At 60.2% G+C, this 9,955-nt stretch overlaps 1 protein-coding gene across 7 annotated transcripts in view; it reads right to left on the bottom strand.

Moving 5' to 3' along the window:
• Positions 1 to 2,630: 2,630 nt before the first annotated feature.
• SP6 (Sp6 transcription factor) overlaps positions 2,631 to 9,955 on the bottom strand; it is a 76,610-nt gene continuing 69,285 nt past the window's right edge. For 6 of the 7 annotated variants that reach the window (XM_064582882.1, XM_064582884.1, XM_064582885.1 and 3 more), the window contains one exon: positions 2,631 to 6,252. In XM_064582882.1, the coding sequence (XP_064438952.1) occupies positions 5,064 to 6,194 (1,131 nt within the window). In that variant the 5' untranslated portion in view covers positions 6,195 to 6,252 and the 3' untranslated portion in view covers positions 2,631 to 5,063. Of the gene's footprint in view, positions 6,253 to 8,339; positions 8,475 to 9,955 lie in introns of those variants that run through there. The other variant, XM_064582888.1, reaches the window with a different exon arrangement.

Below are 9,955 nucleotides of genomic sequence, written 5' to 3'. Positions count from 1 at the left end.
AAGCTCTCCCCCAAGAAGATGGTCTTTACTTTCAGAAGGGGCACTACCACTTGCGGAGAAGAATTATCTAGAAGCTGGGCTGGAGGCAGGGAAGAGCATCACCTGAGACTCAGAACACTGGCATCTCATCTTCTGCAATGGATCTGGAGTGTCTCTTTGGGCAGGTCACTTTTCCTTTGAGGGCCTCAGTTTCCCCAGTGGCAAAATGACCACACTGAACTAGTTCTGTGATTCTCAAGCACAGGTGGAGAGTGGAGGGGAGGGATTCGTTTTCAACCACACAACTCCCACTGCACAACAGAATACTTTCATACTCTGTCCGTGGACTGCCAGCAACAGCATCACCTGGAAACTTGTTAAAAATGCAGAATCTGGGGCACCTGGGTGGCTCAGTTGGTTAAGAGGTCGACTCTGGATTTCCGCGCAGGTCCTAAGATTGAGCCCCGCGTTGAGCTCCGAGCTCAGTGGGGAGTCTGCTTCTCTCTCTCTCCCTCTGCCCCCCAAATAAATAAATAAATCTTTTTTAAAAAGATGCAGAATCTTGGGCCCCACCTCAGACCTACTGAATCAGAAGCTGCATGTTAACAACACCCCGCCGTGTAAAGTTTGAGAAGCGCTGTTCTAATACGCCCTCGAGGACATCACTTGGTGGGTGCTGGAGAGTTAATCGGGTGTCTTGAGAAACTCCATGGGTGACTCGAATACGCCCTCTACCGGGCGAAGACAGCCAGACTGTTCGATTCCCGAGATGCTTTCAAACCCGCGCTGCTAGGACGCGGAGCTGTCGAGCTCTCCAGAGCTCATGGAAAGTGAAGGCTGCTTCAGATGTGCTGTCGACGGGGAGGTGTCTTGAGGTTGCCGTCGGAGGTCATTCCAGAAGCAAACGTCAAGGCTGTGTGCTGATGAATGTGAGCACCCAGAGCGGCGGGCAGCCCAGCCGGCCCCCCTCCTGCACTTCCCCGGCCGCCCGAGGTGGGGCCGGGACTGGCCGGAGGAGCAGCGTGTGTCTGCGGGCCACAGCGCCGCCCCAGGCTGCAGTTCCCGGGCGGCCTGCGCCTCCGTCACTTTCCCATTCCTGATTTCACTCACCAACCCGGGAGAGGAGGTGGCCGCTCAGAGAGGTTGTCCAAAGGGTGAGCCCACATGGCCTGATTTCCCTAATTCCTCCCTGGCCCCTCCAGGGTCGTCCCAGCCTGGGAGCGCCAGATCTGAGGGGTCAGTGGTGGCCTTGGGCTCCCGGGGGGGGGGGTGTCAGGCCAGCCGAGCAGCATTGCTGCCAATGCGGGCCAGTGAGCAAACATCAGAGCCCCACCAAAGGCCCCCGCTAAGAATGCAGGTCAGCAGGAGGAGCTGCAAGGGGAGGAGGGGTGGCCCCAGCCCTGCCCAGACAGGCCCAGCCAGCCCCACAGCTGCCCTCCTGTCCCTGGGGGCAGCGATGGGCTACAGGAGGAAAGGGCTCCCCAGGTTCCTGGGGTCTAAGTTCCGCAGAACCAAGAAGACAAAAGAGGCGCCCCACAGAGTGGGGCCGGCAAGAGGTCACGGGAACACAGGCCTGCCCCTCCTCCTCCTTCTAAATCCAGGAGCAAGAGAAAGCAAAGAGCTACTCCCCCAAAACCAGTCTGCTTCCATCTGTAACCCCTAAATCAGGCTGCTACCCTCCCATCCCAAAGTGGCCTTAAACTTTGTGACCCCAGATTCTCCCAAACAGGTGATGCAATGAGCCAATGTGGGTACCAGATTTGGCTCCAGGCAACTGGGTTAGGGGTGGAGTGGGGGAAACAGGAATCCCACTAGGGAAGGTAATTGTGGCCAAAATGTAGGCTGGGAAGGTGAAAGAACACCCTTTTGGAGCCTGAAACTGCTCTGCTGTCAACCTGCCTAGCTTTGGCCTCTGGACTCATGAGATTTTTTTACTCATTTCACCTGCATCAGGCACCTGAGTAGCAGGCATTGGGCAGCCTGGGAGAGTATGTACAGATGGGCGTTTCTGCACATCCCAGGCCGCCCGGTGGGTCTGGTGAGGGTGCGTTGGTGCGCACTGGGTTTGTGTAACTGTGGCGAGCCCTCTAGCTGGGAGTTGCAGTAGGATCCTTCCCTCATACTTTCCAGCTGGGCCGGAGCCCATCAGATATCTTGGCTGCCTTTCATCGCCTCGTCCCTGATAGGATCATCCTGGGTGAAGAAATCGCTGTCAGTCACCCCCGCCTCGCTCACAGCCAGAGGGATCGATCACACCCCCACGGGGGCGGGGTGACCGAGCCGGGAGGCTGGTTCTCCGGGGCAAGGCAGGGAACCGGCATTCTTGGAAGGGGAGGGCAAAGAGGGGGCTTATATGTGCGGGAGGCAGGAAATATCTAGAACCTTCTCATCCCCAGGGAGGGACAGTTAGCCCAGCTATCAACCCTGAGGGAGCTCCTCTCTCCTCCGGCACCAGCCACCTCCTGGGGAAGGGTCTGACCCTTCCATCAGCTTGGCTCTGCCCCAAACAAAGGGAGGAGAGGTTGCAGCAGGGCTGCGGGATCAAAGGAAGTGTCCACCCCACCCTGCAGCCGGCCTGGTCCTCACTGCTGAGAGACACTGAGTCAAAAATGAAACAAGAGCTGGAAGACAAATGAAGCAATGATGTGGTTGATGACTTTATTATGGCATAAAAAACACAGGCTGTTTCTTCCTCCTCCTCCCCCCCCAAAGGGGGTTCACAGCAGTTAAAGGGAAAAAAAATCCTACATTTCTCCTCTAGGGGGCTGCCTACAAGGGGGTAGACAGCCAAGCAACCTAGATCTATAAAGGAGGGGAGCAGAAGAAAACCCATCCAAAGCCCTCACCCGCACCCTTAGAGCTCAAGGCCTCCATAGGGGGAACATCAGTGTCCCCCCCTGCCGCCCCAACACCCATTCGGGAGTTCCCCTTACAGTGGTCACTGGGGAAGGCTGTCCTGGTGGCACAGGGAGGGGGTGGCTGGTTTCGATGGGTGGAGGAGAAAGGCATCCCACACCCACAGGGCCCTCCCTCTCTCCCCCTGTCTCCACCTGGCCAGGCAACCTGCGGTACTGCCAACTCTCTCCTGCCCCCAACCCTCTCGACAAGGAAAGGGACCTCTGGTTGGCATAGCAAGAGGTAGGGAAAAGAGGGAGCAAAAAGAAAGAACATTACTTCTTAAACTACCCCAGGCCCATGGTCTCTCAGGGAGAGTCACCCTGTCCCTTCTAAGAAGGGCTCCCTTCTTTGCAAACGCATATTCCTAACCAGACCCCAGACCCACTTCCCATTTAGCTCCCAGTCCTGGGACTGGGCTCCAGCATCCCCAAGGGAGGGAGAGATGCTGTGGGCCTAAGCCCTAGGACTTTGGACGGGGTGAATAAGGTGGGGTCTCTCCAGCTGGAGACCCCAGGCTCAGTAGAGAAACACACACACATGCACACACAGGTACAAACAACATGCACACACACATGCCCTAATATTAAATAAAATACCTTTTGCTTATAACTTAAAAATCAATACACAACTAATCCTTGCATAGGGCTCTGGGTGGAGAAAGAGGGGCAAGGTCAAGGGAGGTCAGAGGGAATCTTAGGGCCTCTACCTCTAGCTTTGGAAAGGGTACTAGTTCCAGATCCTTACCCCTATCAGCTTCCTTCCCTTTGCCTGGCTCCACCCCTGTGAGGCTCTCCCCTCCCCAGTCCCCACCCCAAGATCAAAATCAGGATGTATCTCTAGCATCTAAAGAAGGGGACAAGGACAGCTTCCTGGACATCACCTCAGAAGGCAGACCCCTTCCAGTGGGAGAACACCTCCTTCATATGGAAGGGGAGTTCCCCTGCCCAGAATTGAGATGAGGAGAAAGGAGCCTCCTAACACATACTCTACAGGAGGGCCAAGGCTTGCAGGCAGCAGAGAAAGGGGAGGGGAGAGAAAAGAAAGAGTGGGCCTGAGCTTCTCAGTGAATAGAAGATGGCTGGGCAGAGGCAGAGTCCTCTTCTCTGAGTGGGGACCACTGGAGGTCCCTCTGCTGGGACACCCCACCTACTCCCCCAGGCAACCCAGGTAACCCTTTTCCTTCCATCCCTAAGGGGAAGGCAAATGATGGGGGCGGGGACCCAGGATGAGGAACTACATCAATTCTAGGGTGAGGGCCGGGGCTTCCGGTTGCCTTGAAAACCTAGATCAGGTAACAGAGGGGGAATGTGAACTATACTGAACTTTTTTTTTTTTCCCATAAAAACCATGAGTTAAGGACTGAATCCGAGTTAGAGAGGTAAGGGGTTAATTCCTTCCATTGCCCCACCAAATCCCTTTCTCTCATTTTGGAAGGGGACTTTCTGCCCTCCCCGTCCCAGTCTAGCTCCCTCCTGCACCCCACTGCTCTCGATTCTGGTCTCTTCCCCTCTTCCTTCATGGCTCCATCAGAGTGGGTTTGGAAGGGTTAATCAGGAGGCACATCAAAGGAGTTATTTCTACAGCAACAACCCTCCCAACCAGATAGAGACCCCTCCCTAAGGGGGGACCCCTGTCTCCCCTACCCCACCTCAGCTCTCCCTCGGGAAACCATAAGGATAGAAGCACTATAAGGGGGATGAAAGGGACCTGGGCCGCAGGGCGGGTCCGGAGGCACTTTTATGTCCCGGTTCCCAGGCGCTAAGGACGTGTCCGGACAGCTACCCCCAGCGCCCGCGGCGGCCCCACTCCTCTCTGCTCCGGGGACGCGCCGTCTCTTCCAGCAGGTCCCCTCCGCCCTCCAGCCGCGGTAGGGGTACCCCACCCCAACCCCCCAGCCCGGACACAGGAGCGAAGTAGTGAGGAAGGGGAGGACGGAGGGGCATGCGCAGCTCCTCCCAGCCCAGCCAAACACATCTCGTCCAGCCCCAGAGACTAAAGAAAACCCTAGCGCCCGGTACCCCTGACCCCGCACCACTTTTCCTCCCCCTCAATAAATAACCACCTTCTCCTCGGACTCAAGTCGCCCCCCAAGGGCGTCATGCCGGCGGGGGGGGGGGGGCGGGGGCGGGGAAATCTCCTCTGATGCCCCCAGGGGAGACCAGCGTGGGGGGCGGGACGGGAGCAGCTCAGTTGGAGGGAGCCGCGCCGCCCTCGGCCTCCCGCTTGCCTTTGCCCCCGGGGGGCTCCACCGCTCCGCCGGCCTTGCCCTCGCCCGGGGCCGCCCCTGCAGCCTCCTCTTTGGCGCCCTCGTGGGTTTTCATGTGTTTGGCCAGGTGGTCGCTGCGCATGAAGACGCGGCTGCAGACCGCACAGGGGAACTTCTTGGTGCCCGTGTGGGTCTGGAGGTGGCGCTGCAGCTCGTCGGAGCGCGTGAAGCGCTTGCCGCAGAAGAGCCAGTTGCACACGAAGGGGCGGTCGCCGCTGTGCCAGCGCAGGTGCGCCTTCAGGTGCGACGTCTTGGCGTAGGCTTTCCCGCAGCCCGGGATGTGGCAATTGTGCAAATGCTTCTTCTTGCCGCCGTCGGGCCCGCACGGAGCCCCCAGTCGCTCCGCCTCCAGGCAATTGGGGCAGCGGCAGACGGTCTGGCCGGAGCTGCGGGGCACTGAGCGCCGGGAGCCTTTGGGCCGGGCTGCCCCGTCCAGACTGGAATCCAGCCCCTGGGACTCGGGGGCGGCCGCTTCCAAGGCCTTAGCCCCGTCGGGAGGCCCCAGGAGGTGCTGCCCTCCCGCGGCCGGGAGGAGGTGGTGCGGGTGTGGGTGGGGCGGCGGGGCACAAAGCTGGTGGTCTCCGACGTAGCCCCCCAAGCCAGCCTGCAGCGCCCCGGGGTGGCCGGGTGAGGTCAGCGCGCCCTGAGTGTGGGGGAGGTCCATCCAGCTGGCGCCCGGATGAAGGTCCCACCACGAGCCATCCTCAGTGCCTGGGTGAGTTGGCCGGAACCACGATTCGTAATGGTGTGACATGTCCGGCTGCAGGAGCTTGGAAAAGGGTCCCGGGGCCAAGGGACTGTCGCTTTCCAGGTCCTCGCAGGTTACCCGAGAGGAGGCCCCCGGGAGCTCATAGCCCTGTGAGAAGTCCACCTCAGGGCCCAGCGGGAGGCTCTGCAGCTCTCCAGGCTGCAGCGGGGAGGGGTAGTCCCCGGCCTCCGGGCTCGTGTGGCCCTGGTATGTTTGGAGAGGCTGCAGGTCGAGGCGCGGCGGGGAGGCGTGGGGCGCGTCCGTGTGCTGGCTGCCCAGAGAGCCGCAGACAGCGGTTAGCATTGCCGGGATCCGGGGTGGGGTGAGGAACAGGGATGGTCAGGGGCACCTCAGGTGGGACCTAAAGGAGGCAAAGAAGAGGTGAAGTGAGTAAAGTAACCAACTCACTTTTAGTCCTGACCCAGATCCCCTCGAAGTGCTCCTCTGCGGCTGGACAGCAGGTGAAAAAGAGGAACACACCTCTGAGTGGAGACTAAAGACCAGTAAACAGAATTTGGAAGTGCTAGGAAGGGTTGAGAGTGTGAGGGTCTCAGCCAAGGGGGGAAGTTGACCTTCTGCTAGCTGATCCCTCCTACCCGACCCAGCTCATCCTGAGAGTTGGGCTGGTCCCAGGCTGGTGGGTCAGATGCACCTACAGTACAGTGCTAGAACCATCCCCACCCCGGGTGCCCAGGCCAGCACAAAGAGCGGTGGCATTTACCCCCTGCAGACCGGCCGCCACCCCCAGTGGAGAGGGCCTAGACCCAACTCTGCTTCCCTAGTTTAACTCAGGACACAGATGAGGAGAGGGTGGTGGTCTGTTTCTGGAACTCAAAGCTTGAGGTGACTTGACTTTCCAAAGCCCAAAGCAAGTTCTGAGATATTGGAGAAAGAGACCTCATTCCATCCCTGAGGCATGTTCAGTGAGGAAGAGCATTTCACTGTTCTGTACCATTCACCTCAGCTCTCTGCCTGCCCGGCTTGCCAGGGCCCCACCAAACCCATGCCTGGCCCCCACCCCTTCCCCTCAGGCAGGGACTTCACCTTCCTGGGGGGCAGCCACAGTGCCAGTTCCCAGAGAAAGTTAAGCCTCCTCTCCTGTTCTGACCCACACAGGCGCCAGCCGGCTGTCTGGAGGCTACCCATGCCCTCCTCCAATCTAGGGGAGACTCAGATGTGAAGCTGAGAGGAGGTCAGCTTCCCCCGAGAAGGGGGCCAGCCAGAGAAGAGCTTACTAACCAGCTCAGGAAGGTAAAATTGTCACCCCGTTAAAGGATACAGAGTGAAAGTGGGGACAGCGAAGGGCAACAAGAAAAACCAGAATCACAGAAACTACGAATTACCCCAAGAGATTATAGAAAGGGGTGCATTCTAGGCATGGATCATTTTTAGGAGTTCTGCAGATGGTTCCCATATGCAGCCAAGTGTTGAGAACCACTGCTTCAGGCCAACCCTCTGATTTTAAAAAAGAAACAGAGGCAGTATTCGGAGAAGTGACTTGAACAGACATTCATTTACTTGTTCAATCAACCGATATGGACTGTATGTACCTCTGTGAACCAGGTCTCTGGACTCCCCGTCTGTTACCCTTTCCCTAAACTGTCAGCAACCTAAAGACATCCACCCCGTTCTTAACCACATTATCTTTCCCTGCCCCGGTACTTCAAGTGCAGAGTTTGTGTGCCTGGCCTCCTCTGATGGTGGGGGAGGAGGTGCGGTGGGTTAGGCCAGGGGCTTCTTCCCACAGCAGGGCTGACCCTACCACCTTTGGCCCTGGTAGTTTGGGGGGGAGGGGAACTGGGGCGCCTACTCAGGCTCCGGCTGCCTTACCACAAGAAAGGAACAGGGTGAAGCAGCAGGAATGGAGCCTCAGGCCCAGGCGGGGCGGCCCAGAAGGGGCTGGGCGGGAGCAGCGAGGCCTGGGACCCTAATAGCTTTTAGTGTCTGGGAACTGCCCCAGGGACTAGGGGGTGGGGACGCTAACGACCCAGGCTCCAGAGTGGCCTCTCCCGACGCAGAGCCAGGGAGTCCAGCCCTGGGATGCAATGGCCTGCCTGCAAGTTTTCGGGACAGCTGGACACACACTCTCGGCTTCCCGCTCCCCAACGCAGGAAGCCGGGTAGAGACACCCTTCTAACCCCCTTCCGCCGTCTCCCTCTCCCGATCACCGGCGCTCAGGTGGTCAGGACTTCCGTACTCCCAGTCCTCAAGGTTCCAGTCCTCCGGTTGTCCCAGTCGCTCCAGTTTCCCCGGTTTTCAGCCTCCTCGGTCCCTCGTCTCGCCCTTCCGCCCAGTTGTCGCTCGGCCGGGACTCTAAGCCCCTCGGATTCTTTAGAACCACCTCCCCCAAGGCCACCGGAGGCTGCGGCGAGTTCGGGGCGCCGAGAGGATCTTTCCGAGAGGATCCCCGGAGCGCGCACCCCTCGCCGCCCCGACCCTGGCTCCTACCTCGAGGCTGCGCTCGGGCTCCGGGCACCGCAGGCTGGCGCGCTACCGACGGGCGCTCATGGGCCCTGCGCGCCGGCGGGCTCTCCAGCGGCGAGGGGCAGGAGCCGAAGACGAGCGCGGGCCGCGACCAGACCCGGCTGCGGGCGTCGGAGGAGGGGCGGAGGGCCGGCGGGAGGGCGGAGGGCGGGCGGGAGCCAGGGAGCGAGCGAGCGAGGGAGCGAGCGAGCGAGCGAGGCCAGCTCCGCCCGTGACTCACCCGCGCTCTCTGCCTTCATCCTCTGCCCTGCGCTCCTTTTTCCCCGAGTCCGCGGCCCCGCCCACCTCACCTGCCGCCGCCTTTAACCCTTGCGGGCTCGGCCGGACGGGAGGCCCGCGCGGCCGGGCCGGCGGAGAGGGGGCGGGCTCGCTAACTAGGTCGCCTCCCGCCCCTCCCTCGCCCCTCCCCGGCCCCTCCGCTCCTCGGGCGGGGGTCCTGGGCGGAGCGTTTCCCAGGCTCCGAGACCCGCCCCTCGGGTGCAAAACTGCCCCGGAGCCAGCTGAGTCTGCCGGGGGACGCGGGACTCAGACCCTGGGGGCCTGGAGAAGGGGGCGCGTCCTCGGGGCGATTAGGAGCGTCCCTTGGGCGGCGATTGCTTCCTCCGCGCTCGAGCCACCCGCCCGGCCGCGCGGCGCTGCCCCGGGTACCGAGAGGAAAGGGAAACAGGACTGAGCGCCAAGGATGTGTCCGGTCTACCCCAGGCCTAGGCCGTGAGAACTTTGGGCTGCCGCCCTCTTTCACCATTCGCCCCGCGCCGCTTCTCTCCGCCACCACCATCCTCCCCCGGCCTTTTCGCCCCGGCTTTCTGCCTCTTCCTCTCCGGTCACTCGCCTTTTTCGGGTGGCCTCCTCTTCTCCTCTGCCCACTCCCCTGCTCCTCCACTTGCCCTGTTTCCCCCTGCCTGCCCCTGTTCGTCTCCCAGGCCCCCTTCAGGTCTCACTCCCCATCTCCCCTTGGGCAGCAACCCCAGCGCGTCCTAAGTCCATCTTTCAAATACGCGACCCCCTCGGTCCGGGAGCTGCTCAGCCTCCGTACGCCCTCCACCTTTGCCCCCGTCCTGCGCACCCGGCTCTGAAAGTTGGGGCAGGCGCCAGAATGGCCCTGGGAAGGGACACTTCTGGAAAGAATTGATCGACCCATTGGCCACGATTCTCACCTGAATGTCTAAACCCAAGGTTCTGAAGTTTGGGGAAGAATCTGGGATTCCTTTAAGGAAAACAAATGCACATACACAATGCACCATTCTGGCAAAATTTCAGGGCGCTCACGGCGTCCACCGAAAAACCTCTCTCCAGGTCCCAGTTGGTGGAGATAGCAAGCGCGGGTGGCGAGAGGAGCTCCTCCTCCTCCTCGCCCGCCTGGCCTGTGCACCCGGGGAGTCCGATGCTCCCTTCCCGATCAGTGCCTCCTCCCCGCCGCGCTGACCTCCCGAAGTGACTCCTTTCTTGCAGGGGAATTCTGATCGATTTCCATATTTTTTTTTTCTTTGCGCTGTTTGGCTTTCCCTACGCGCTCTGCCATCGGCTTTTTAAATTTCGTTTTTTGTCTTGACAGTCTATCACGCACAGCAGGACCAGAA

Source organism: Mirounga angustirostris, unplaced genomic scaffold (genome assembly GCF_029215605.1).
Source record: "Mirounga angustirostris isolate CCGP_5_RB_7025 unplaced genomic scaffold, mMirAng1.0.hap1 SCAF_17, whole genome shotgun sequence".
Taxonomy (NCBI): domain Eukaryota; kingdom Metazoa; phylum Chordata; class Mammalia; order Carnivora; family Phocidae; genus Mirounga; species Mirounga angustirostris.
This window is presented reverse-complemented; position numbering and strand designations above follow the sequence as displayed.